This window comes from Xiphias gladius, chromosome 19 (genome assembly GCF_016859285.1).
Source record: "Xiphias gladius isolate SHS-SW01 ecotype Sanya breed wild chromosome 19, ASM1685928v1, whole genome shotgun sequence".
Taxonomy (NCBI): Eukaryota; Metazoa; Chordata; class Actinopteri; order Istiophoriformes; family Xiphiidae; genus Xiphias; species Xiphias gladius.
Window position 1 is genome coordinate 25,190,911 of NC_053418.1, and position 27,822 is coordinate 25,218,732.

Here is a 27,822-nt window from a genome sequence, read left to right on the forward strand (position 1 = left end):
GTGGTTAGTGCAGTGTTCGACATGTTCCCATCCCCATGTATATGGTATCATGTACTGTATGTCCTGATTGTGGACCAACTAAAACATTCAAACTGGTGCTATATGTAGACAGCACTTTCCTTAACATTTGATATGGAAAGTGGAATTTCTTATCTGTTTCAATAGTTGAGTGTTTTTGGGAGGTTTAATTTACAACACACGAGTACACGGAAGTGCAAATGTGCTGAAAAAAGGCAAAATGGCCAATTTTCATTTCAGGAATCAGTCAAGATAGTGGTAAAAGAACAAAGACATTTAAGGAGGTAAAACATAAGAAAACATAAGACCTTGATAAGCAGCATTTTAGATTTTCCAGAGGTGTGGGTCACCTGAACAGCGCTCCCAATATAAAAAAAATGGCTATAAAATTCACTATCTCTTTTTAGTGTGTGACTATGATGCTGACCAGCTCTGTACAAACTGAGATTATTTTTTGCACTGAATCATCTCAGAGTCATTTATTATCACAATCGGAACTCGACAAGAAAATGTACACAGTTTTATTGTCCAACGTAAGAATACTGTGGAGGGTTTTTTTTAAACATACTTTATGTCCACAGTCCAACTCATGTAACATGACAAAGACATGTTCGTGCATTGCATATGATTTGAATATAACAATTTGAATAAGGGCAGCTATGTCCACCTATCATTATTGCACAGTTCATCACTGGTGTTTGATGCAGCGATGACCAGGACTGCAGGTTACTGCAAGGGCTGTCTGAATTATGTGTTTGATTACGAAACACCAAAAACACTGGTCATTTCAAGCATACGTGTAGGATGTGTGTTCAGGTTCACCCAGCTCCTGGTGGTACTGTTTGTGGTGGGGTAAGTAAAGAACAAAAGTCAATGGGGGAACATTGTACTGGGGTGGAATTTGGTAAAATGTGGCTCTAAAGCTAAATTATTCATGAAATGTTGTTGTGATCGTCTGTGTGGTGACTTGTGAGGTGATTGCATTGTTCAAGTATTACACTGCTGTAAACCTGCAGGTATGTGTGTGTGGTGCAGAAGGCCTACCAGGAGACAGACAATATCATCAGTAGCGTCACTACCAAAGTCAAAGGTTTTGCCTTCACCAACACATCTGACATGGACCCCCGATTATGGGATGTGGCTGACTATGTTATCCCTCCTCAGGTATTTAAACACACACACAAACTTAATATCCCCTCTCTGTCCTGATTTGTTGTCAGTTGTATGGGCTATATGACCGGGCAATGGTGCTAAACTGATACACTGCGTGTTTTACTACTGTATGACATCGAGTCTTTCATTGCCTTCTGACATGCGTGCTGCTCTTCTGACTACCAGGGTGACCATTCCTTCTTTGTGATGACGAATATGGTTGTCACTCCAAAACAAACTCAGTCACGTTGTCCTGAGGTGAGGCTTGGATGTCACATGATGTCCTATAATACTCAGACAATTTAAATATGAATGCAGTTTGTCGATTCACAACATTTCATTAGAGTTTAGGCTAAGTTTTAATGTGTATCTTTCAGGATTTCAGATAGTGAGTATTTTCATTCCTCATTAATCTGTAAATTATTGCTCCAACTAATCAATCAATCATTTAGTCTAAAATATTAAAGAATAATTTGTCCATCCAAGTTTCCAGAGCTCAAGATCACATCTTTGAATTGCTTGTTTTATCCAACCAATAGCACAAAACCCAAAGATATCCTACTAAGGATGATGTAATCCTCACATTTGGAAAGCTGGACAAATCAACTAATCCATTAATCACTTCAGCACTATGATTTTGTAAGCTATTGGATCAATTCAGCTTCATTGTCTTCAGCATGCATAAACACCCACTGGCTAAGGCCAGTAACTTTACTGACAAAGCGAAATGTTAGATACTGTAAATGCACACACCCTGGCCTCACGCCAGCAGGGTTTCATTAGTTTTGGATGCTGATAATGCACTGACAGGTTAACACTGGCCATTTCTCCTCCAGCTTCCGAGTCCATCAACAACTTGCGTGGATGATTGTGACTGTATCGAGGGACACAATGATCCTCGGGGCAGTGGTAGGCCTTTGACATATCAGCTTTAAATGCTGAAGCAAATCGGGTAAATTTATGTAATACCATGCGCCAAACAGCAGCTGGCATTTATTTTCAACCCAGGTATACAAACAGGACTGTGTGTCAACTATTCCTCAACTGTCCAGACCTGTGAAGTGCTCTCATGGTGCCCTCTTGAAATAGAACCTGAGCTGCCCAAGTAAGAATAAATGCAATGGTATATTATTTATTAGCAAATACAGTATAATCTAGATATATGGCTTACTTGACATGTTGTTTCCCTGTCCCACAGACATGCACTGCTGTCTGCAGCTGAGAACTTCACTGTTTTGATCAAAAACAGCGTAACATACCCGAAGTTCAAATTTTACAGGTCAGTATACTGTGTCTGAACTTAGAAGAAAGCCCTGGAGGAGAGATGTAGGCTCTTATCAGCACAGTATATGCAAACACATTGCTTTATTGTGTGCCATTTTATCAAGCATATGTCTTCCTTCCTCCACCAGAAGAAACATACTGCCACATATTAACTCCTCATACCTGAAGAGGTGTGAATTCAATCGTGCAACCGACCCTCACTGCCCCATATTCCGCCTCAAACACATTGTTTCAGAGGCTGGAGAGGAGTTTCAAGACATGGCTGTGAAGGTACACCCAGAGTTAAATATAACAACCATTTTTCCCCTCCACACATGCTCGTCTCTCATCTCCCGACCTTCAGTCGTCAGGTCTCTCACAAGTGACTACAGTGTCTGTTTATCCACACTTATACACAGTTAGATAAAGAATGTACTTTTCAAGTTTTTGTATGTTTATAAAGGGTGGCATCCTTGGTATTATTATTGACTGGACCTGTGACCTGGACCCGTGGGCAGGGAAGTGTTACCCCAAGTACAGCTTCCGCAGGCTGGACAACAAACACCCAGTCAATAACGTGGCCCCTGGATACAACTTCAGGTGAAACTATTTTTGACACCGCCTTCTTAAGCAATGGATGGAGCTGACAAAACTGAAAAAAAATGAACACTGCTTTTAGGTTCGCCAAGTATTACAAAACCCCAGACGGAGAGGAAACTAGGACCTTAATCAAAGCATATGGGATCCGGTTTGACATCATTGTATTTGGAACAGTGAGGACTGAATAAATCTTATACTCCAATGTCTTTATCAAAAAGTGTGTTTTCTCTTTGCACTTACAATATCTTAGGGGTGGTTCTTCTTCTTTTCTTTTAGGCTGGAAAATTTGGAATTGTACCAACTATTGTGAACTTTGGTGCGGCACTGTCGTTCCTCAGTCTTGTGAGTACACAAGTTTAGTCCCGCAACAATGGGGGGGCACTTTACTGGCAAAAGTGATGATGGACAGAATTTGAGTGTTGTAATTATTTTACCTCAGGTTCCCGTAGTTTGTGACTGGTTTATCTTGACATGCATGAAGAAAAGAGATTTTTACAGCAAACATAAAACCACGTATCTGAATGACGATGCTGACCCTGACTCAGTGAGTGACTAATCCTTCAGTTTCACATTAATACATACATACATTCCTCACCGCTGACAGCGATTGGTATTGAATTATTATTGCTTTCTTAAGGTCAATCGTTACTCCAGAGTTAATCGATTTCTTTCTATTTTTATAATGCAGATCTCAATGGGAACCACCTACGGAACTCAGTAACAAGGTCACATCAGCATGGGGACATATTTCCGAAGAGTGATCTGAACCCGATCTAAAAAAAAAATGTCCTCACCATTCCTTTGAATTCTTCAATAAAGATGGTGAAATGTGTAAATATAAAGAACGAGTGTGAGAAATTAAAATTGGCCTCTAGCCTAGGTCAACTGCTGGAGGTTGACTCCCCCGCGCCACACGGGGACAGCATAACTTTAGCTCTCAACCAAAAACAGGAAGCTTCTCAGTGTCCTAGCAAACAACAGAGTGAGGCGGAAGAGCCCTTTGGATGTAAGCACCGTTAAAAAAAAAAATCTTGCTAAAATTGAGCTTTCCTCATTTTTATCGCTTAGTTGTTTGGTTAACGGATCATTGTATGTCTGGCAGTGGTGTGTGTCGAGGAGCCCGCCTCGCTGTACAAGCACTGAACCAGCTAACCGAGTGGTTAATGGTGCTAGCCTAACAGCTAAACTTGTTGTTGGGCAGCCGGTTTCTTCTAGTTAGCATCGATGAGGAAACCAAACCCCGCTCTAAATGCGCTGAACAAAACTGACCAGCTTGTCCGGAGTTAGCTAGTTGGCCGCTTGTTTACGAAAGAATATAACAGAATGACAGGTAAGTGACACGAGCCGATGTTAACGCTTGAACCAGTAGATACAACTTGAGCTAACAGTATTGTTTTATTTTGTTTTGTTTAAAATAGCGTCAGTTTGCAAATTAAGTAATGTTCAAGGAGTTTTTAAAGTGTATTAATAACACCCCCTTTTTTTTCAGAGGATGCCATCCTCCTGAATGTACCTGTCATTCGGCAGCTTTACCACTGGGACTGTGGGTTAGCCTGTTCCAGGATGGTCCTGAAGTAAGTACACAATGAAGTCGCTAACTCCCAAGTCATCACCACACCAATTATATTGAAAATGGTACTCCCGAGTAACACTGGACTGCCTTACATTTGTAAGGGTTACAAGTGTAACAGGGGGTGTACTGCCATTAACCTACAGGGATTACCAATCTAACTGTCCAACCTTGCAGGTACCTTCACCCAGTCCGTGATGAGGAGTTTCAGAGGGCATGCTGGGAGCTGAAGCTGACAGAGAGTGTGTGGACTATTGAGCTGGCCTACCTGATGTGCCATCTAGGAATCAAACACTGCTTTTGCACACAGACTCTGGGCGTTGATAAGGGTTTTAGGAATCAGGTAATTCACTGAATCGTACCTATCAGTACTGTCCTAACCAGATTAGATTTTTTCCAGGACCGTCTGTGTGATAGTGTCTGTGTTATCTCTTTGTATGGTTTGCAGTCCTTTTATAAGAAGCATTTTGATACGGAAGAAGACAGAGTGAATGAGCTCTTCCTTAAATCAGAGAGCAAAGGTGTGGTGGTGAGGAAATGGTGAGTTTTCTGTTAATTATTAGCTTGGATAAGCCACCTGTTTGTGATTAACAAAAAAGTAAAACTAACATGTGAAATGTATCGGCTGTTTTCTCTCTATAGCTCTGTAACTGTTCAGGAAATCCAGTCTCATCTGGAGCAGGGCCACGTTGCCATAGTGCTGGTCAACGCTGTCGTCTTGACATGTGAACTATGCTCCTTACCTGTCAAATACTGTTGCTTCCTGCCCGTGGGTCAGAAGTGTTTCTGCAGGAAGCCAGACTACCAGGGTCACTTTGTGGTGGTGTGCGGCTTCAACAGGACTACAGGCTGTATTTTCTACAACAACCCTGCCTATTCTGACAGTGAGTAATCCCATATGTCCGAAGCACAAGCTGAATGTGTTATAACTGTATTTGCATAAAAAGAAGAAAGACATGTATGTTTTATGGGTCTTGCATATGCATGTGGCAAAGTGGCTTGACAGCACCCCCTACATAATTTAAACTGAGTAGCCCACGCAGTACACTCCAGCTAGATGTACGAAATTGGTTGGGCACATGTAACATCCCAATCTAAAGACCTTTGCAATGCTAAATTGCAAAGCTTTTGAGTTTTCGTTGGTTTCGCCATGAAAGAGGAAGTTGTAACTAAAATATACATTGTCCAGTCTACCCCAAACCTCACATGGATAAGACTCCCAGCCTGAAGACACATACATGCCAATATTCAGTTATAATCATAGCGCTACATACTGGCAACAGGAAATGACACCTTTTATACTTTGATGCACTCCTCCGAGCTGGTCGACCAGATCCAACTGAAATGTGGTCAGAAAATTCCTAAGACCCTGATGATGATATATTGCAAAGAATGAATGGAATTTCCCTGGCGGAGCAGCGAATTTCGATGTTTTGTAATGAAAACAGGAACTGTTGTAACGCAAAACCACGTCATCAGATCTTTCCCAAATTTCACATTTGATAAGAGTCCCATGCTTGAAGACATCCACAGGCCAATAATAAATCGTAGTAGCGCCACTTACTGTCAGCAGGAAGTAATTCGTGTGAAAATCATCATTTTATTTACCTAAAAGTTTCATGATCTTGTATACACTTGATGTACAACAACATAATGCATGTTTGGTGCATGTTATCTAGCGCCACATTCTGGAAACGAGAATTAGTACAAAATGTGCAATTCGTCATGTCAACTACCACGCACTCCATGAAGGAAAGGGCCTAAATCGATGCTGCTTGCAGCTTTAATTCAAAATACAATGCTAAGAGACGGTGTCAGAAGTTATATTAGGACTTGCCTAATGCCTGTTGCCCTTCTCAGTATTTAAAGAGATTAGTTGGTAGACAGAAAATTAATTGCTAACAAATATAATCAAATTTGTTAGCAAATAATATTTGCAGTTCCTAGTTTCTCAGATGTAACAATCGCTACTTTTCTCTCTTTTGTATGTTTGTTCATTACATAAAAATCTGGCTTTTGAACTGTTGGTCAGACAAAACAAAAAATATGAAGTTGCCACCCTTGGACTCTGACAGCTTGGAATAGACGTTTTTAACTATTTCCAAACACTTTATAGACTAAATAATTAACCTGCTGTGCATAAGTACAGCCTGCTAGCATGGCTGTACTTAAGCACAGCAGGATTGGAGCTAAATGCTAACATCAGCTTGCTATCATGCTCAAAATGACAATACGGATGTGCTTATGTTAAGCAGGTATAACGTACGTCGTCTTAGTTTTAGTATGTTAGCGTGCTAACATTAGCAGATTACCACTAAATACAAACTACAGCTGAGGCTGATGGAAATGTCATTGCTTTCGCAAGTTGATCAATTAAAATTTCGAAGTGATGGAAAAGTCAAGCAATCACCAAAGTTATTACAATTCATCCTGGGGGGGAACTTGTCTACAAAGTCAATGCAATATATGTTGAGATATTTCACTCAAAATAATAAACTTCAGTGTCAGGAGATCCCAAAGTTTGTAATATTCATTATCTGGAAGCAATGAATATTAGTATGAAATTTAAGGGCAATTCATCCATTACTTGTTGAGATATTTTTTGACCAAAGTGGCGGACAGAGCCACAGCAGAGTAACTAAAAATGGGGGGGGGGACAATTTGCTGATTCTTGAACTATTTTAATCCTCTGACTACTGGAAACAAGTAATGCAGTCAGTTTTGAACTGATAGGTGTGTGTGTTTTGTTATTTAGGGGTGTGCTGCACCAGCGTCAGTAACTTTGAGGAGGCTCGGCGGAGCTATGGGACAGATGAGGATATCCTGTTCATCTTTAAGGAGAGTTGATGGACAGTGATGGTGGAATTGGATTTCACTTTTCCTCAGCTCATCATTATATGGACATCATGCTGCTGCAGGTCTAGAGGTCTTTGACTCGTGTCAGCTGTCGCAGATCCCCTGGGCTATTCTCTCTGGTGCTAACTAGCCCGTTTGCTCACATGAAAAACAATTGCTGCAGAATCACCGCTCTTATTACCCCTCACACTGTCAATACTTTTTGACCTGTGATAGATTAACAGCTGGAAGTTTCAAAATCTAAGTTGAATTGTTTATTTTTATTTCCTTTTTTGACATGTGCATAGTTCAAATGAATTTTATTGTGTCTTTTTTGAATTTTAACGATCGTGATTGCTCATATATAGAATCTATTGAAATCTCAAACTGTGAGCAGAGGATTTGAGACTTGTGAAACTACATTGGATGAAATGTGGGAATCAAGACCGAGAATAGGAATTACTACGAAATAACATTCATATAATTCAGAGCTCATGATGACAACATTTAGTATAGACATTTTATTTGTTCTGTTCAGTGTTGTCATCTGAAGGGGTTCATCTGTAGCCACTGCCCTCACCTTCACTTGCTGTTTTAAGAATCCTCTTAACTCACCTCTTGGTCACTTTTTATGATTGATTTATGATGATTCTACCAACAGGGAATACAGGAGTTGTAAAAGTTGTGTTTTGAGAGTCTCAGGTATTTAATGCCCTAAAGTGTGACACGTGCATCAAATGACAACACTAGTTCAATGCAATAATCCCATAGTTTGTCTATGGAACTCAATCTGCCTGCAGAAGAACATGGATAGTGGATGGACATAATGAAACATGAACTCACCAGATTCTTTCACATAACCGGGAAAAAAAAGAAAAAAAACAGCTCAACTTCTTGCATCCATGGCAACAGGCTGGTTAGCTGGATGCATTGTTTGGCTGTTTTGATCATGTGGAAGAACAGTGTAGTTTTGACTCAATCATGATCTCTGTTGAAAGCAGCGAAGACTAGCTAATTTCCACACTGTCACTCAGTTACATTTTTCTTTTTTAATTTTGGTATTATGTAAACATTTTGCACTACACTTTTCATACCAGACATAATTATGTTATTTAAGTAAAGAATTTACTGTTTTTCTCAATAAATGAAAAGTGGTTTCTTCCTGATTGTGCTTTTGGGTAAAAACAAACCGAACATTTTAAACCGCAAACTTTATTTTTTATTAAATTTATAGCTGCATTTATTAAATGTTATGATTAAAGGATTTGAACACATTTTCCATCCTTGTAAGTTTTTCTGGTACATGAATATTTAATGAAGCAATTAGACCTTAACCCCTCATTAAATGCTAACATTTTGACAGAGTGGATTACAGAAATAAAATCAGAGCTGTTCTCTGTTCTTCGTATGTGGCTAAAATGATGTTAATTCTCATTTTGTTAAGCTGGTTATTTGGAGGATATCTCAAACAACAGTGCTCTTATTTGTGAAGTACCTACTGTATCTTTCCTTAAGCATTTTCTAATTATGAAATGAAAACCTAAAATCTGTACAGTAAATTACAACTTTATAATTTGTGAAACGAATTTGATGACAAATCCCTATCAAACTCATAATAAAATGGTGTGTTTTCATTGGTCAGATAACAGAACTTTTTTCCTTATCTCTTGTGCTCATAGTATCCCTTAGTAAATTTGTAAAGTGAGGAATTAACCCCCCCTCCACCCTAATACATGCAACAGAGCTAACTAGCTTAGCTGTGTAACTGACATTACTAAGTCACTTCACTGACTTTGTGACTATTGTGCTATTGTTACAAATAGTCTTAGCATTTAGCATGATCCCGTAATTGTAGTTGTAAATTCTGCTGAACAGCCACTGTTCAGCAGAATTTACGTGGTCTCACTTTATGAACTTAATGCTCTGACAACAACTTGAGATAAATTGTAAGCCAGTTGCACAGAGCTAAAGAATTCTGGTCTCTCAAATGATCAACAATGAAATCAAGCTAACTCTGTTATCCTCAAATGAAGAACAGGGCCCTGGTTGTGATTTTGAATTTAGTTTCTATGAATTTAAACGCTGACAAGATTTTGGTATGACAGAAAATCTTGACAGATTTTTGGTATGACAGAACGATAAACACAAACTGTGAATGTGAGTTATGAAAACATAACTGAACTTAGTGGGTATCATACTGAAATACAGTAAATGTAGAGCACATTTGTGGAATGTCTTCTACTCCTTAACTATGTTGGGTTTAAAGTCATGTCTAACAGCCTTGGCAAGTTCCTCCACATACTCAGCATACCTCCCAGTCATCTGCAAAGAAAGGTACAGTGAACAGGCGAATATGACCAGTCAAATGAATTGTCTTTTTTCTTTTAACAAGTCTGTTTATCACAGCAGTCTTCACTTTAGCAGAATAACTGTATCCAACATACAACCATCCTGGCACTGCTTGAACAATTAAACAGCCTTCTCTCCCTGAAGGTCATGTCCTTATGTACAATCCATGAATATATAATACTTAGTTAGCAGTGGTGGAAAGTAACTAAGTACATTTACTCAGGTACCGTACACAGTTCCAAGGTACTTGCGCTTTACTTGAGTTTTGTCTTTTCAGGTCACTGTATACTTCTACTCAACCACAATTCAGAGAGAAACACTGTACTTTTTACTCCACTGCTAAACTAAAAACTGCTAAAACTGCTAAACGTTTCATGGCGCCAGCTTTTGAACTGTGAGGATTTGCTGAATTTACCTTAAAACTCCATTTGTCACTGATTTGTCTGTTCAGGTTGAGATCTATTTCTACCACTAGTAGTCCGTCACGGGTTCTAGAGAGCCCCGGGGTGCGGCTGCCATCAGGAGCAGCCACATAACTGGATCCGTAGAAGTGTCCAAAGTCATGGTGAGCTGCAAAAGTCAGGAAAGCAGTCTTTCAATGGTCCTCCTATTAATACACCTTGTTGGTCACCGTATGTGGGACCAAAACCGACTGACTGGGAAAAAATTAAGTTAACAAATCAGTAAATGAAATACTGTTTAGAGGCTAAATCAGGCTGCTGTCATGAAAAAGGGAAAATGTATTCTAAAAGATAGTTATGTAACAGAAGAGGATAGAATAAAATTGTAACATTACAAAATTACACCTATCGATTCATTTCAGACTCATTCGATTGATTTGTAGTTTATTTGACCTTTTGTTCCAGTCATTTGCTCTGTATACTAGACTCATTCTGGTTTAAAGGACCAGTAAGCTACATTTTACTGTTACACTGCACAAAACATCTCACGTGGTTACGTGGTATGTTGGTTTGTTGAGTAACATTCAGGTTTTTTTTAAAAATAAACTTACTAATGTGATTTTAAATTTACCTACATCCCCTTCACTATAGTATACAGCACCATCATCACTATTTAAAATCAAATGAAGGAGGCTCTCTGTACTTAAGGAATCTCATACCTTTCTTTCCATCACCGGATGTGAATTCACTTTTGAAATGCTCCTAGATGAAAGACAAGAACGTAACACGAATGCAAAGACACAGCTTTTACATGATTTCCTAGGCTGTGAGTGAATCAGAGACACATTAGGATCTATGATACGTGTATGACTACAGACAGATGACAGTGGACTCACCGTCCCAACACGGTTGATCGCACAAGTGAAACAGTGGTTCGCTATTGCTGCATTCCTGGCCTCTATAGGCCACATGGGCTCACTGTAGAAAAGAAATAGTTATTGTTGACGTATATATAATATAATAATATACAACAACAGCAATAGGTAATAACAGCATTGCCCCAGCATTGTCCATTGGCCATGGACCCCTAGCTGTCAAATTAAAGTGCCAGGTTCTCTGTGCTACAATGAGTTTATGGTAAGGTGGAGCCTGCTTCATTACCCTGACCCTACTTAAACAAGGTCCCTGAAATTGTGCTTACATGCTGCACATTCCCCCCAAATTAATTTATGTCAATCAAATAATCACACAGCAAATATGGGGCCATGACTTCTTGGCATAGGAAAACTGTACACAGGGCACAGGCAGGAGTGTGGGGTTGATATTTTTGTCCCTGGGAGCCTTGAGCAGGTTCATACAGCCATGCCAGAAACAATACTTACTCTATGTAGTCCCTTACCTGAGGGCTCCGACAGTAGCTGAGGGGTTGAAGATGATCTCAGCTCCATTCATACTGTACATGAACCAGTTGAGAGGGTGATGGCGCCCGTAGCAGATATTCACAGCTATCTTCCCAAACTGTGTCTGGAACACTGTGTGGCCAGTGTCGCCCTCCATATAATATGTAGACTGAGTGTAGAAAACGTGAGAGTGAGAAAACGTAGTGAACACGGCAGTTTGCCTAATTCTGCACATGTGCCGTGGATCCAATGGTTTGAAGGAGATCGCCCACTAACCTCATTGAAGTCTCCGATCCGGGGAATATGGTTCTTCCTGCTCTTTCCCAGCACGTTTCCAGAGTTGGAGATAACCACTGCTGTGTTCCACAGAGTGTCGTGCAGCTCTTCTCGCTCCAGAATTGGGGAAACAACTACCATGTTGTATTTTCTGGCCAGCTAATAACAGAATAACTGTGGTTTCAGACCTGTGTTCTGCACTGAATCATAACTGTGACGCTGTGGAAGACCTGTGTAATCTCACCTCTTGGCAGAGGCGTGTGGTGTTCCCCTCTTCAGCAGACTCTGCAAACTCCGTCCATGGTTCTTTCTCTCGGGTGCAGAAAGCAAAAGGCATGGCTGTGAACAGAAAACAGTAAATCAGTCTGTTTTACCGGGGACGTCGGATTTACAAGAGATGGACATATCCACTTACAGCCGTAGTTTGGACTCATGAAAAGTACTCACTCCAGGTCTCCTGAAAGCAGACGATGTTTACGCCGCACATGGCTGCTACCTCGACCAGTTCACCAACCCGGCTATGCATGGCAGTGATCTGGGAAGGGAACATCCAGGGGATTTACACTAGTCACCTTCAACTTCACAGTTCTAAGAAGAAATCCAGCCTATGAAATGTCTCCCAGAGACCCATCTGTTTCTAGGCCACTGCTACTTTACCGCAACCGGTCTTCCCGAACACGCTGTTTTGGTTAGTACTGCGTGTCTGTGGTCCTGACCTGGTCGTGGATGGGGGCGTCGGTGGGCAGAACAATGCGGTGCTGTATGAGTCCCACCCGGACCCTCCTGGGCGGCCTCAGCTGTTCCTGTGCAGCCTCAAACCTGTAACCCTTCAGCTCAAAGTCATGTTCGGAGGCAGCGTCCACGGCACACGCCGGGAGGTCCAACGTCCTGTTAGAGAGAAGATGAAGAGAAAAAATGACAAATATTTGCTTCTCAAACGTGAGGGTTTGCTGCTTTTCTTTGCCACATCAGTTAGCAAACTGAATATGTTTGGGTCTCGGACTGCTGGTTGGATATATGCAACTCGAATATATTAGGCATTCTTCACCACTGACAAAATGAGCAATCGATGAATCGAGAAAAGAATCCGCAGATTAATGGATGATTGTCAGTTGCAACCCTAGTTTGTGTTTCCCTCTTCTTCGGTGCATTTTCTCCCTTGTGTAGTTACAGGTGATTAATCAAGAAATGTAGGTCCTGACAAATGGCCTTCTCTAGTTTCAGCCTGTGTGCCCGACATGCATTTTCAACACAGTTATTACTGAGTGTGTAAGCAAATGTACAAGTGTGAGGCCAGGCGCGAGGCCTACTTGGACTCATAACTGCATGTATAAAGTTTGAAAGCTCTCGTTGAGTAATCCTGTCTGCGGATAGGTGAAAGGTTGTGTGTGTTGTAGACTGCAGCTCTGGCAGGACAGACCAAAGTTCACTCAGCGGAATGATGATTCACCCAGGGCATATGGAGCAGTAAAAGTAATGCTAAAGGTAATTTCTTAGTTATGGAGGTAATTAAACAGAGGCTTTGGCGGCAACTCACTTCGTTTCCTTTCCGAATAGGATGCGTCGCACCTCGGCGAGTTCACCCTGCGGCAGGTGGGACTCCAGAGACTTCTCCAGCGACTCGAGCTGACACGACGACATTTCCGCGCTTCCTTCGGGCGTTTGGCAGCGTCGCCGCAGCGGCGGCGCATCCCCTTCTCTCTACCGGCCACGGCCCGTCCGCACGCTTCCCGCCGCTCCTCCCGTCATCCAATCCCCGGCGCGCTCACGTCATCCCGCTGCGCTCCAGGGAGACGTCGACCTATGGCGAGCTCCCCGTCGAGCCGCGCGCCGTTCGGCTTCTCTCGAGCGTCTCCTCGTGCGGGCCCACTTGGATGCGTCGGGAGTCAGAGTGAAACAAGTGTGTATTTTAAAGGCCACAATGAAACTCACGAGATGGTCTTTCTGCAGTGGCTCGTGAGTGAGAAGCGATCTGCTTTGAAATATGTCCGAGGAACGTTAAAGTCGTTTAAGTTACGGCTTCCTTTTGGAAAAAAAAAAAAAACACACCAACAACCATGAATTAAATCCCACTTTAAACATGGAAACTCCCCCATCCCTACTGTAATGTTAATCATTTTAATTTCCCTTATACATTTACTGAAATGCTCAATAGAGTCCCGCTCAGAATGACCATATACATTTAAATTGAATGAATTGAATGATTTAATGAAGGGAAAAATTACCCCCGAGAGCAAAAGTCATCCCTGCACTTGGATCATTTCCTCAAAGTCCTACACTCATAAAAAACCTTTCTTTTATAGGTCTGCTGAAATTTTCAATGGGTTCTTGTTCAGCGCTGTTTGCCAATGATTCTGTGTTGATTCCTTTTGTTAATGTTTGAAATCAAGATCGCTTTTTATTTATGTTCTTACAAACAAAAACAGTCTGTACAGTCGAATGGCTATATAAACTATATATACACAGGACTGAGAACTCTCCCTCTGTTGCACTGCCATTGTTAGGAGGTGAAGGGCTCTATAGGTACTTGAAACAAAAGCGATGGCGGAAAGCAACTAAAAGTTCTAGCGGTAGTTTCTAGCAAGCGTGAATGTGGTCAACTGGTCATAATATAATGGTCATAATTGTGACCAAGTATTGGAAGAAGGCTTCTCGTAAAAATGTCTTCATGTATAGATGAAATGAAGAAAGAGCAGACTAGTGGCTGAATTAGGGTTCGAACACAGGCCACGGGAAAGGCTTTGGCAAAAGTGGGGAAACTGAGATTGACAAAAGCAGCGAGGAAGGTTGGCCGGGGCCAGTTAGAGGAGAGGTGAGAGAACAACAGTCATTCTTCTTGGGAGGAAACCAAGCCTTCATCTGTTCCCTGGCAGTGCATTATTAATGGGCCGTGTGGAGGCTGGTGAACACCAGTGCATCCAGTCCTCACTGTTAGATGTGTGCTGAGGAAAACACAAACATATGCTGCCTTCCTGGGGACTCACAGCTAACAGGGGCACAAGCATGCACACAGGCAGAAAACGTGCCATCAGTGGTCTGTCTACAACATCAACCAGTCATGCAAAATGCCACAACGATAGATCTATAATTTAATGGTATTTTTCATTATGAAAACTTATCCCTTTAATTTATTTTAATTTACTTTTCTTGTAATTTTCCATTGTATTATTGCTATTATTACTTATTAATGCTTCTTTTAAAAAATATTTCTTCTGCTACTGTTTATTAGAGTAATTTCCTTTTTTTTTTTTGATAAATCTGAAGCAGAACTATGTAATCTTCCTGCCGTCGTTGCTCTACATGGTCAATATTAGGATACAAATGTTTCTGATATCGAGCCCCAACTTAAATATCAATTTAACCACTTTGTAAAATTTAACGAATTTACTTTTTCCAGATTTATTGTATCGGATCTCTCTGTGCCATCATGTCTACAGTAGCACTTAAAGCTGTCGTATTGTTATTATTGATATTTATCTTCCCAGTAGCATTAGCCTGGAGATTCTGCAGAAGTTTACAGGTTGCTGTTTCAGAACCTTCGGGGGTTCAAGCAGTTTTCCCCTTTTTTACAACTGTGAGATCAGAGCTATCATAAAGCTGATGCCTTTCTCTGTGAGGATAAATAAAATGCGGCACGACACTGTCACTTTTTCACACTACTCATAAATGAAGTCTATTGAAGAAGGTCTCAACCATCTTCTAATACAGGACTGCTTAGACCTCAGTCGGTGGCATATATTACTAAAAAAGAAAGCAAACATTTGCTGGATTCCTGTTTCTGATGACTTGAACAGATAGATGCATACACACAGGATGTAGCTAGTCTACTTATGTGCAAATACACAACGTTTTGTTTTGAGTTTTCTACTGAAAAGTGTCTGAAGACAACAGACTTAAAAGTCTGTCAGGACTCATACAGAAACTATTGAATTTGGTGAGTCTTGTTATTTGCAGAGATGTTTTTGCTCCTGGTTTGTTTGGCGGGACTGCTCCTCTGTGTCCGTCCTCCTCGGAGCTTTCTGTCTCGCTCCGTGTTGGGGTTTGACAGTTTCCTCAACAGCTCTACAACAGAAGAGTTGACAACCTAATTAACATAACTTGATGTATACTTTGTGTAGTTTGACCAACAGGAGGCCTCAGAGAGCCATTTCAAGTCAGCTGGTCTCTCAGTACAGCTCAGTCATGAAGTTTCTTCCTCTGTTATGACGGTTGTATTTACCTGTTAACTCAGGATGACTCTGGCTATAGTTGTTTAGGAGAGACACATATTTCCGACCCCCAGTGTCATCATCTCCTAAAGGGAAGTAAAGTCATGAACTTTCATATGAAATAAAACAGAGGGGCTGAGATACATTTCCCACAAAAACAAACTGAAATTTGTTACTGTCACGAGCAGAAAATCAAGAGTTAAATTACTGTGTCTACCAAAAGCAAAATATAATGAGCTTTAGAAAACCTTGTATTATGTTATACACCGAAGAATCATAGTTTTACATTCTCCTTCCAAACATATAATTAGGATTGGACATGAACATGATCATTGTTTTGTCAGTCAAACATTAACGGTGCCTCTGAAACTTTGAAAAACACAATCATTTGTTAATGCAGTCACTTATCCTTGTTGACCTTTTTTACAAGTCTTGGATATCTAAACTTGGAATCAAACTGTTCATGCCAGAGATTGTTAATCAAAACGAAGTCTTGAAAAAGTTGCGACTATCTGGGCGTTGGTTCATTTGAAGTTCTGCTGATGGATGGAGTGGACGGACTAACGGCAGACTCGCAGGAGGACGTAGTATTGTCTCTCTACCAGCACGCTCCTGGCCAGAGCCACACTGTGCTGCTTCGCCTCGACATTCATCACTGAACCACTGCCGTCCATCAGGTCCACACAGTCTGCAGAGAGAGTTTTTTTTATTTTCTCTTACATAGTCAGTCACAAAGAGAGGATCTGAGTGTAGTGACTTGTCAGCCAACAGGTGACATCGGTTTACAAAATGTCTCAGACATACATATTTATTCAAGTTATGACTGCTATAGAAGTAACTGACTTTCTGACAGGTTCTGGGAGTTGGTGCTTTAGGTGCATTACATTGCCATTACACTCTATTGATCCCTATGATACAGCCTTTAGCTACTACATGTCCAGCCCAGTTGCCGTTTAGTTTAACAGTCCTGCAATAAATCAATAAATCATCAATAATTCATGAAGATGATAATGTTCAGTTGTTACTGAAACTGTTTTAAAGAGGCCTTGATTCAACTCACTGATCATTTTGGAGGATGCAGTTTGTGGTGCTGTTGAATTGTATTGCATTATACTGACCGGTGTTACTGTTACTTACTTATTAAATATACATGGGTTGGACATAATATTACAAACACTGTATTAGCCTGCATTGGTTTTAACTTGGTATTAGACTGTGATGTATGTATAGATACAGAGAGAGAGCTAGAAAGAGAGAAACAGTTACATATCAATTAAATATAACAAAGTAGGTTCAATTTGGTTATTGTGCTTCCTATAATAATGGCAGTATTAACAAAACATAGAAATGCTATGTAAACCTCTGTATTGTTAATGCAAACCTACTTAAAACCTATTTAGTTTCTGATGCTTTCTGATAGATAATGACTACAACAAAACGCACTGAGCTCCACTGTCTTGTCTTTATCTTTTTTGACCCAGAGTCAGCCCAGAGAAACTTCACCAATAAGTTAGGGCAAAACTGAGAGGCGAAACCCAGGACTTTTACTTCTAGTCGCTGCTTTTCCTTAAGCCGTTTGCTTTGAGCACATGGTAATAACTGAGAGAGAGAGAGTCAGATGAGTGTGTCAACATTTTCGTCAATTCAAATCTTCTCTCATTTGGACGATGGTGGCTGTTTCGTGGAGAGAAAACAAGGTTCAGGGAGACTTGAATTTTAAAAAATCCACCTGAAAAAATAAAAGAGAGGGCAAAAAAATGGGATTTTGGAAAGTGAAGGGGACATGTGACCACAGTTCTCAGTGGAAATTACATGGCTGCAACCCACTAAAAACTTTCACCTTGAGAGTCCAGACCGCACCTCTCCTTTATATGATGAATGAAGTTGATCAGTTTACAGTTGAGATTGAACATTTCCATCCTGCTGTCTGTCAAGACATTTAAAATAGTACAGAGAGAACATTTCACTTTAAAATTTGCACTTTGATTATTTCATAATAAAGTGTTTATTCTCCCTGTACTCAGGCATACACTTTGCAAAACTAAATAGTTCACAACATCCTAAATCCAATGATTGCTAAAACAAAGCAACCAAATTTACCACATTTATTATATATGTTGCAGTTTTCCAGTCCACTCAAATAAAATAATCAAACTTTAAATACCAGGTCGAATCCTATTTTACATTAACAGCCACATTGATTAAAATGTTTTTTCTACTTGAGAAGCAGAGAGAAATATATATATATATATATATTTCTATATATAACGCACTGAGCTATATATATATTTCTTAGATATCCAAAGACTTTACTTACCTCCAAACAGAATAGTGACAAACATTTTCTGGTCCCGACTGCAGTTAAGCTCCACTGGTACTGACGCTACCAATGGTTTAAAGCATCTGTTTATTCCCTAAGAGCCCAGGGGGAAACAAGCTTGGCCTGGGCACAAAGTGCAACAATAGAGGCTGTTAAATCAGTGTTGTGGTCCACACTTTGTGACAAGGACTCAGCTTTGAGGGAGAGGCTGTATGAACTGGCCTGAGTAATGTAGAGATGGTAAATACATACACACTCATATGCACACTTCGCGTCCCCCTCTTCTTCTTCTCCTTTTCAAAGCTAAAGTCTTTAAATGAGAGGACAAGGGACTGCTGTTGCTTGTATCCATGGAGTCTCTACACACAGACAGACCGGCACTCTGGACTTTATAGCTACTTGTTGGACAGTAGTGCAGTGATGTCAAGACTGACTGAAAAAAGACGTTTTATTGTTTCCCACCACAGATTGGAACTAATGAGTTGAATGGCCTGACCCAACGCTCTTTTACTTACTGTAATACCTAGAGAGTTTTGATCAAGAGTTTTGATATTGATTTTGAGGCTGAGGGAGAAGTCCGAATTTACAATTCAGTTTGCAAGAAAAACAATCCCCACCACAGAACTTACTTCCTTTCCTCTGTCTGTATGTTTAGGTAAGCTAACTGGTTTGTGAATGTAGTTTCATATTTAACATAGGCATAAGCATGGTATCGATCTTCTCAGCTAACTCTAGGAAAGAAAGTAGCGTATTTCCCACAATGTCGAAATATTCCTTTGATATAAAAATGTTTCTTAGAGCAGCTTTAAAACTAATGATTTCTAACAGCTGATGACCCAGCTGAGGGGACAAGATGTCGCCACACAGGACAGCAGCAGAGTGAAGGGACTGGGGAGGCCCCTGTCTTCAATCTTTAAAAAAGAATGAAAGACTCCCAGGGGAAGCTTTCAAAAACAAGAAGGTTCGGAGCCCTGTAAGCTCAACTCAAAAGGGAATTGCAATAAAAGCTGGGAAAATAAAGACCTCCAAAGATAGTTGGACTGCTTAACTAACTATGTCCCAGAATGAGCAAGCCAGATCTGAGAATCAGTTCTATGGACTTCCAGATCTGATACATGAAACATGACCTTGCCTGGTGCAAAGCCCATGGGAAGCCTGGAGCTGTTCCTACAGCTACTGAATAATGACCAGGAACATTTTAGGGCCCATGCTGAATGCAAATACAGAACGTACACCTTGAAAACATTAAAAGATTTATTGAAAGACAGGACTTTGTGCCAACCTCCTTGTGAAAACACAGAAGGTAATAGCTGCACTAGACTGAGGATGAATGCATCAGGAAAAATAAAAATAACAGAAAAATATTCCATGAGTTTGATTTAAGTCCAAAATGCAATCATTTACAATCCTTATCAAATCTTTTCCCATCATTCATCAAACTATGTCAGAGGTCAACATGATTTAACTTAAATAAGCACACAATCAAGTCACTTTGTCACACTGAGCAAACAAAAATACAAGGTTACAGTTCAGCATTACATTGCCAACTTTGAGGTCTATGCTTTTCAAAAATGTTACATTGCTGTTGACACAAACATGAACAAATCCATAGCTGGTGAAAGTACTGTCCTTGATTCTTTTAGTCCAATTAGAAGCAGCGCAGGGTCCAAGATGAAATCAGAACCCATTCATTACTGTGGGGAATGCACGTAAATTCGCTGCCAGAGAGCTGAAATTACACTGCGAAAGAAAGGAGGAGGCTGAAAGTGAAATTTTTTAACACTGTGCATGAACTTTGCCTTGCAGATCTGTGCACCTTGCAAGGCATCGGGAGGGGATGAAACTAAAAACTGTGTAGGTGATGGTGTGCTACTGCTTAAGAAATAATCCCCTGCTCGTGCTTAATAAGTTTTATTCCTCAGCCAAAGGCCCATTTCAGATCAGAAGTGGCAGGATCAAATTTACTCACACACTATGGAGTATTCTTTCAACCTGCAGTTAAACAAAACGGGACATCCTGAAAAGGCAACAATCAATGCTTTTTCCAGAGGAGAGGTCCACACTGTTCCTTTTCTCCAGATTGGCTGAGCTTTGGTAGGTCTCACAATTTCACTGGTCAAAGTGCGTTAATGAATTCCAACTATTCACAAAGAGGAAGAGAAAACATTTAATAATCTTGTTTGCCAGAATTAGAAACTGTTTGCGATGTGTGAAGTGCATGCACCGCAAAGATAGAAGTGCCAGTGGCTTAGTCTACTTGAAACACTTTGGGTCATTGTGAAGCATATGTTATGTTGCAGCACAACCTCTTTGGGCCACTAGCAGTGCTTTCAGATTCTTATTCCGGTTTTAATTCGAAAGTCACTGTATTTAAATTGTGGAGACAGTTGTATGTGGTGAGGAGATTTAATTTCAGTGACATTTGTTGTCCATTATCTGTGTACAGTGCTCCCATTTCCATTGCAGATCGGGACTAGCAACAGTCTATTGACAGTTGCTGCTGAGCTGACATTGACATTTTACTGTGAGGATCCTTAATATCAATTAACAATCCCTCCTGTGTCATGACACCTCACTAAAGTAGCTCTGCCTGTCCTGCTTGTCTAACAGCAATGAAACCGGCGCAGAGCTGAGGTTCTGTTTGTCCTCGTCCTCCGCGACTACTGGTCCGCTGCAGTCATGCTGCTGCTCCGCATACTTTACATGATGACCCATTGGGATTTGAGTTTGTCTGAGGGCTTGCAATGGACACGGCCCCAACTGAGGACAGTGGGAGATAACAACTGACAGAGGGAGATGGGATATCGCCACTAGTCCTCCCCCGACAGGAGAGATGTTAGTAGAGGAGCAGCAGCAGCTTTCAAAGGTACTGCTGCTGCTGTGCTCAGTGAAAACATGAAAACTGAGGCCATTTGCCTTGAGTCTGATGGAGTCTGTGATGCTGTTGTGAGTGGAGTTGCGCCTCTTGCTTCCACTCCCTAAAAGCTCCCGCTGGGCCAGGATGTGGCGGCGGATAATCCTACGGAAGGTTTGTCGGAACTCCCGAATTCGGTAGGCGTAGATGAAGGGGTTGACCACAGAGTTGCCGTGTGAGAGGATAATGGCCACATACATGATCCAGAGCGGAGGACGATGACACTGAGGACAGAAGAGGGTGAAGCAGTTGATGATGTGTAAAGGTAGCCAGCAGACTGCAAACAGCCCGACAATGATGGCCAGAGACTTGGCAGCCTGGACCTCTTTCTGCAGCATGGAGCCCGACTTCTCCCCGTGAACTGCTTTCACCTCGATCAGCTTGAGCTGATGACGAGCTGCCATGAAGATACGCAGGTAGATGGCCAACATCATTAGCAGAGGAATCAGTACGCAGGCAAAAAAGTTGAAGTAGACCATATACTCCATGACCACCACCTCCTCAAACAGGCACTTCATCAGGCCGGGTGAGCAGGTACTGTTGCTGCTCTCGGACAGCTTGTGCCAGCCCATCATCGGGGTCAGGCCGATGATGATGGATAAAACCCAGCAGATGGCGATGATGCCTTGAGCCCGCTGACCTGTCACCAAACTGCTGTACCTGGAGAGGGAGACGATACAAACATCAAGCATCAGCTGTGTCTGTCGGCTCAGAACTCTCTGAGAGTTACAGGTCTTTTTCCCATAAGCATGTTAGATACAAAACCGTAAACTGAATTAACAATATTTTGGATACAGTGTATCAAGCTTCCCTTGACTTATAATTTGCTCATATGATTGCTCCATTGAAGCACTTCTCATCCCGGAACTAAAAAAGGAAGGATAAACGAACATCTTTCAGGACTCCACAATGGACGAGTCTATTTTGAGTATTCCTGTAGCACAGTGTGGGAGAGCAGCTGAGATATTTGGCTTGTTTCCATCAAATTCTTAAGATGTTAAAGTGCAAAGGTTAATGCTGCGAAAACAACCCCCCCCCACCACCACACACAATCAGGGATGCAAAAAACGACGCAGACAAACCCTCACGTATCTTCAGCAGGAGAAGGAGACTGTGTGAAAACAGAATGTTTGAGTCCAGAAAACAGGAAGGCTGAGCTTGATGCTACTCTGAGGTTCAATAGTTTAGTACGACGAGGTCACATACCACCCTTAGCAAATTTGAATGCTAAATCTAAGCAGACATTGAACATAAACATTTGACATGCACAGTGTTTTTAAAGTAAAGTCATAAAGTAAGATTATACAGGGGCCTACATGAGGGTTACACATTCTGTACAAGCAATTAGAGCAATATTCGGTTAATTGCTCTGGGGGGACATGGTCTCATGGGGGGAGCGCCATTTCTGGACACACTTTTTCAGCCAAGGCTCCAATGTAATGTCTTTACTGATAGAAAGAAAATAAATATGAAGTTTCATCGTGTGACTTTCGCTGCCTGGGACCGAGAAACTGATTAGACAAAACTGAGAAAAGAAAGAAAAAAATGATTGCCCATTTTAAATGTGTACTTGTTGTTTAAGAATATTAAATAATGCACTTTACATTCTTATTTTGTTTCCTAAAACACATCTTTTTTCTTCACTGGTAAAGAACCTTTGGTACCATTTTCTATTACGGCATCCTTTATAAAGGGTTTCTAAGTTCTAACTAGAAGTCTTACTAATAGTTAATAATTAATTTACTAATGCTTTATAGATCAGCTATTAATTAAATTATTCAAGACAATTTTTGGGTTGCCAGGTTGTGAATAATCACTTAGGTGGTTCTTAAACTTTCTTCTTGGTAACATCGTAGTTGTAAATGTTTGTAACCATGGATAAATACCCCTGTAGTATGCAGCTACCATTATTATTAATACATCATTAAGAAAGGGTTTTGAATTCTGTGAAGTCCCCACAGTAAATGCTGATAATAAATAGATATTGGTTTAAGGGAGTGAGGGATTTTTCACAGCCTTGCAACCAAAAAGTAGTTCCTATTAACAGTTTATAACTAATCTGTAAAGTATTGGTAAATTATTTATTAAACATTAAAAAAAATACTAGTTACCATTTATAAAACCAGAATGTGGTACCAAACTTTTCTCTGTTTCTCTCTAACTAATAACTAACTAATACAAAGTCTCAAGACTAGTCCTCTGGGTCACTGACCTGAGTGGCATCTTGATTGCAATATAGCGGTCTATAGCGATCGCCAGCAGGCTGAAGATGGAGCTCTGTGTGAGAACCAGCACGAAGCAGGCAATGAACAAGCAGCCATAGAAGTTGGAGCAGAAGCCGGTGCTGATGACGATGGAGAAGGGAATGGCCAGCACGCCCACGGCAATGTCGGCCACCGCCAGCGACACCACGAAGAAGTTGGTGATGCTCTGCAGGTTGCTGTTGAGGCACACGGCCCAGCAGACCAGCACATTGCCCAGCACGGAGAACACAGCAATCAGCAGTTCCAGGACAATGTAGAGGACGGAGGCGGTGAGGTTATCCGGCATGGTGAGACAAACGGCAAGGTCAGTGATGAGGAGGGAGGAAACCTCGCTTCAACGACCATAGCTGCAGCCTGGCAGCCGTTGAGCTTAGCCTCCTCACCTCCAAAACACCTCCAGAAAGATCCACCGGATTCGCCGAGCAGCTGTAGCAGCTCCTAAACACCTGCGCAGCTCAAAGAGCTCATGAAGAAGTTTATTCAACAGCAGAATAATCTCTCATTCCTCCCAAATTCAGACACAGGACACAGTCCCATCCATTCTCTCCTGCTCTGCTGTCCTCTCTCTTCTGGTCCTTCCCCTCAGTGTTTTTTTCCCATGAACTTCTCAAGGAGCTGTGATGATGCCACCAACAAAAATTACTTTATGAACATTATGACGCTGGAGATAAAGGGGTGCAGAAGTGAAAAAGAGGAAATGCTTTTACAATAAAGGAAGTGAATTTCGACAGGCACAGACTTGCATCACATATGTATTTACAACATTTATCATTTGATGAGTTCTACCAGAGTATCTGGTGTTCCACTGAGTGCTGGATTTCACAGAGAATGCTGACTGCCCAAATGTGCTATGACAAACGGGTGAGGAACAATCGCTTGCAGAAGATGACTAATGTTAATAGAGTCGCTCTTTTGGACAAACAGAGTCTACGGAGCATTGCTGTGTCTTTCAGCTAATTGTTTCAGATTTTCTGGCCTCGATCTCCGCTGTTCTGGTTCACTCTCACAGCTCTCATTAGAAAATGACAGTAGCCTTTTTCCAGGAAAACAAAAAAAGTTCTAAAAACTGATTGCTACTTCTTCAGCACTAAACGACAAAAACACCAAAATGTTCCCATGTTCCCTTGTACAACTCAGTACAACACAACATCTGACCAAGCTGGAGAACCTCTCTCAAAACGCCTGTTGAGGCCAATGAGACGATGCGTAGTCTCCTACAGGGGCTTTTGAGGGACTCACTGTACCTCAGTCCTCAAGGGACTGTGTTGTACCTAATTTCCCTCCCTCGAGAAACATCGGTTACATGTCTAAACTTCTTTCAGTGAATAGCTGGTGAGCGTTCAGCAGCCAAAGAGCTAGATATTTCCTTCAGGAGTTGGTGGAGAGCAAAACTAAGCTAAGAGGATGTTAATATTGGGCTTACATTTGCCAGGCGGTCAGAAACATCAAATCCAAATGAATGCTAATGTTGCTCCATGTCTGCTAGATGTGTAAATTAGCCACTGTTTGCCAGCAAGCGTGCCCTATCGACTTAAAAAAGTTCCCAAGTGGCTATTTATCATTTTCACTTTTCTGCTTGAAAATACTTTTAAATTTAAGGCACTTCAGAATAATCTGTGTCTTAGATGGCTGCTGCACAGACAGAGGAGAGCACGCACCTTCTAAGGCATGTTTTGAGGTGACTGGATCACATATCATGGATCATGATGAACGGCATGTCGTCTAAATATGTTTCAATCCCCGCGCGGTGGTTTTAGCCCACTTATTTGCGGCTGGTGCTCGTTTTGTAATCTGTAAATGTTGCTCGATAATGTGTCTTATGGTTGTAGTGAAGAGCTACCGCTGCAGGGCACTTTGAAGCGTAATTTCTAAAGGTTTGATAAATATGGCTCCTGGGCTGTTCTCATTTGGTGCATTAGAATTGTAGCTAAATTCCCTGATATGCGCAAGCCATCAGCCATAAAAGGCTTAAAAAACAGAGATCTGCTGTTTTTGTAGTGCTGAATTCCCTCAGAGGGAATGTTTCTTGAGATTATACATTTTAGGAGATAACAGCTGTGCTGGAACACGGAGGTCTTTGCTCTCCCAGTCAGCCTTTTCCCTTTGGGTCGGATGAGACCCTTTTTATTATTACCAAAGACTTGTTATTTTAAAGGATGATAGTTATCAGGAAGTTTTTTTGGTTCATTCTCTTTGACTTACAAATAAAGTTTTTGTTGGTCCCTTTCCTCTGAGCCCCCGGTATTTAACTGCCTTGATGTCAGTGGGGTTTGCAGTGTATTATAATGTTTATACAGCAGCGGTGCGTCCAAAGCATAAATCCCAGAGGACATCAGAGGAAATAATGAATCTCTTAAAACTACAGCCGTGATTCTCCCATCCTAGCAATGCGTCCTACAATCATAAGCTGTGCTGAGATGGAATTGGGAAACGCATCAGGGAAACTCCAGGGACTAATAGTGATAGAGGGGAAAGTGAAGTGGAGCGACCGGACCGGTCCGTCCATGAGCTGAGCACCCGACAGCATCACCAGCTCCAGCAGAGCCGCTGAGAGTGCCCTACCCCGAGTAACAGAGTAGAACCTGACCAGTGATAATGAAAAGCTGAGCTGTGTCATATGATTCCTATAGTTCTACTTGGACCCAACTGTATAGACACAATTTTTTCCTCTCCCTAAAAATGTTGTGCTTAAAAGGTGGTGCTGAATATATGTAGACCTTTGTTTTGTCCCGTTTCTGCATTTTGTCACCTTTTCTACTGTGCATGTAACCTTTTTTTTTTTCCCCCCATCTGCAGAGCTCTTTCTGGTATTTCTGTCAGTGTACAGGCATTTTCTCCTACGATATGGGACTTTCTAAATATACATTTTTCAAATCTTAAGATTTGGTGTGTTATTCCCACTTTGTCCTCTTGATCTATTGCAGACTTAAACGAGACTTGTTTTGCCCTGGGCTAAGTCTAGATTTGGTTTGGGCCAACTTTAGTCCTGGTTGATTCAAACCTGCCGAAACCTGACTTTTGGAACTGACTCAGTTTTCTACGTAAATATAAGCTTGAACCTGTAAATGCAGTGGATTATGAAACAAGGCTCTAATACCAACCGGCCCTAGACTCTGAGGGCCACCAAAAGCTCCAGGATTATTATGTGTCAGTTGATTCTTCATATTTTTATTGATGGAAATTTTTTTAGAGACACTGCATTAATTACTACTAATTATTGCAGCATTGTTGTCGCATTTTTATTAAATCTTGAGTTCCTGGTTTGTAGAAGCAAACTTTGTAAAAATCCTGTGTTTGCAGCTTTATTCTTTCATTCATCAGAGGAGTCTTCAGCAGCCGCACCACAGCACCCTTTGGCTTCAGGCACCCTAGGAGCCTGAGCGGGCCATCTCATAAGATGCTGAGCACTGGGCCCACATGGGCTACATGTTCATGTTAGTTTTTATCCGAACAGGGGTAGTTTGTACAATGTGCTTAAGGTCTGTCAGGACAGCAGACGTTGAGAGGAAGACGAGCTTTGGTAATTGTGACACAATGGCGAGAGTAAATACAACCAAACCTACCACGGCGGGACGGGGACTTTGCGGACTCACCTATGCTGCGGGGACATTCAGTGCCGTGAACTTTCCTCGGGTTAGCTCCGGCGTGGGTGTGGGAACCAAACACCCGGTGCGGGGCAGCCCTGACCCACGCGTCACCTCGCAGCGCTGCTAGCACCCCCCGCCGGCTTTCAGACGCCCCGCCGCCCACGCGTAGCTCACCTTGCGCTGCTACGTGCCCGTGTCACGCACGCATCGAGCCCGAACTAAACAATAATGCAACATAAATTCCAACAATCAAAATACAGGTTTCATTGATTTTTTTTGCAGAATTTGACTTTTTGTAAATATGAACGACTCACCTTTTGCTTCCTTGGCGTTCGGACAAAATGTAGATGATGAAATTATAATATCCGATGGCAATTGGTAAGATGAGGTGATATAAATCAAGCCCTATTTTTACAAACAAGAACAAAAGCAAACAAACATGAAGCTGTTCGTCAGGTCGATGAGTGAACTGGCTGAATTCTGGTTCACACAGCGTCTCCGTCCAGAGACTAAAACCACAATGACCAGGTCTGATCAGAAGAAATTACACAGCTTCTTTAGTGAGACTTCAGACAGAATAGACTTGCCCCCTCTCTCTCTCTCTCTCACACACACACACACACACACACACACAGACACCCCCCCACCACCCACACACACACACA

At 41.5% G+C, this 27,822-nt stretch overlaps 5 protein-coding genes across 9 annotated transcripts; 2 read left to right on the forward strand and 3 right to left on the reverse strand.

Annotated features, from left to right (window-relative positions):
• The first annotated feature begins 727 nt into the window (after positions 1-727).
• On the forward strand, positions 728-3,767 carry p2rx4b (purinergic receptor P2X, ligand-gated ion channel, 4b). The gene is made up of 12 exons (XM_040155847.1): positions 728-870; positions 1,035-1,182; positions 1,357-1,428; positions 2,007-2,079; positions 2,179-2,275; positions 2,369-2,449; positions 2,583-2,724; positions 2,897-3,033; positions 3,113-3,206; positions 3,310-3,375; positions 3,473-3,577; positions 3,722-3,767. Exons 1-12 carry the CDS (start codon positions 728-730, stop codon positions 3,752-3,754), a joined length of 1,191 nt encoding a protein of 396 aa, XP_040011781.1. The 3' UTR covers positions 3,755-3,767.
• A 186-nt stretch (positions 3,768-3,953) lies between these two features.
• On the forward strand, positions 3,954-7,689 carry gucd1 (guanylyl cyclase domain containing 1). The gene is made up of 7 exons (XM_040155581.1): positions 3,954-4,039; positions 4,136-4,363; positions 4,523-4,607; positions 4,781-4,946; positions 5,052-5,143; positions 5,246-5,487; positions 7,359-7,689. The coding sequence occupies exons 2-7, from the start codon at positions 4,357-4,359 to the stop codon at positions 7,448-7,450; spliced, it is 684 nt and encodes a 227-aa protein (XP_040011515.1). The 5' UTR covers positions 3,954-4,039; positions 4,136-4,356; the 3' UTR covers positions 7,451-7,689.
• A 1,346-nt stretch (positions 7,690-9,035) lies between these two features.
• upb1 (ureidopropionase, beta) lies at positions 9,036-13,566 on the reverse strand. Of its 2 annotated transcripts, XM_040155580.1 has the most exons (10): positions 13,402-13,566; positions 12,581-12,752; positions 12,312-12,399; positions 12,109-12,203; positions 11,865-12,023; positions 11,588-11,757; positions 11,085-11,166; positions 10,908-10,950; positions 10,203-10,357; positions 9,036-9,760 (listed from the first exon to the last, which is right to left on the reverse strand). In XM_040155580.1, exons 1-10 carry the CDS (start codon positions 13,503-13,505, stop codon positions 9,677-9,679), a joined length of 1,152 nt encoding a protein of 383 aa, XP_040011514.1. In that variant the 5' UTR covers positions 13,506-13,566; the 3' UTR covers positions 9,036-9,676. The 2 variants fall into 2 exon arrangements, with proteins under 2 accessions (XP_040011514.1, XP_040011513.1); XM_040155579.1 differs by lacking the exon at positions 9,036-9,760 and having other exon boundaries at positions 9,772-10,357.
• A 2,089-nt stretch (positions 13,567-15,655) lies between these two features.
• Positions 15,656-18,414, reverse strand: LOC120805817 (uncharacterized protein C22orf15). The gene is made up of 5 exons (XM_040156415.1): positions 18,390-18,414; positions 17,913-17,999; positions 16,638-16,760; positions 16,084-16,158; positions 15,656-15,926 (listed from the first exon to the last, which is right to left on the reverse strand). Exons 1-5 carry the CDS (start codon positions 18,412-18,414, stop codon positions 15,787-15,789), a joined length of 450 nt encoding a protein of 149 aa, XP_040012349.1. The 3' UTR covers positions 15,656-15,786.
• Positions 18,415-19,665: 1,251 nt separating this feature from the next.
• adora2aa (adenosine A2a receptor a) lies at positions 19,666-27,562 on the reverse strand. Of its 4 annotated transcripts, none has more exons than XM_040156411.1 (3): positions 27,472-27,562; positions 23,519-24,231; positions 19,666-21,966 (listed from the first exon to the last, which is right to left on the reverse strand). In XM_040156411.1, exons 2-3 carry the CDS (start codon positions 23,854-23,856, stop codon positions 20,955-20,957), a joined length of 1,350 nt encoding a protein of 449 aa, XP_040012345.1. In that variant the 5' UTR covers positions 23,857-24,231; positions 27,472-27,562; the 3' UTR covers positions 19,666-20,954. The 4 variants fall into 4 exon arrangements, with proteins under 4 accessions (XP_040012345.1, XP_040012348.1, XP_040012346.1 ...); XM_040156414.1 differs by having other exon boundaries at positions 23,519-24,185; positions 27,472-27,525; XM_040156412.1 differs by lacking the exon at positions 27,472-27,562 and adding an exon at positions 27,164-27,264.
• Between the last annotated feature and the right edge of the window lie 260 nt (positions 27,563-27,822).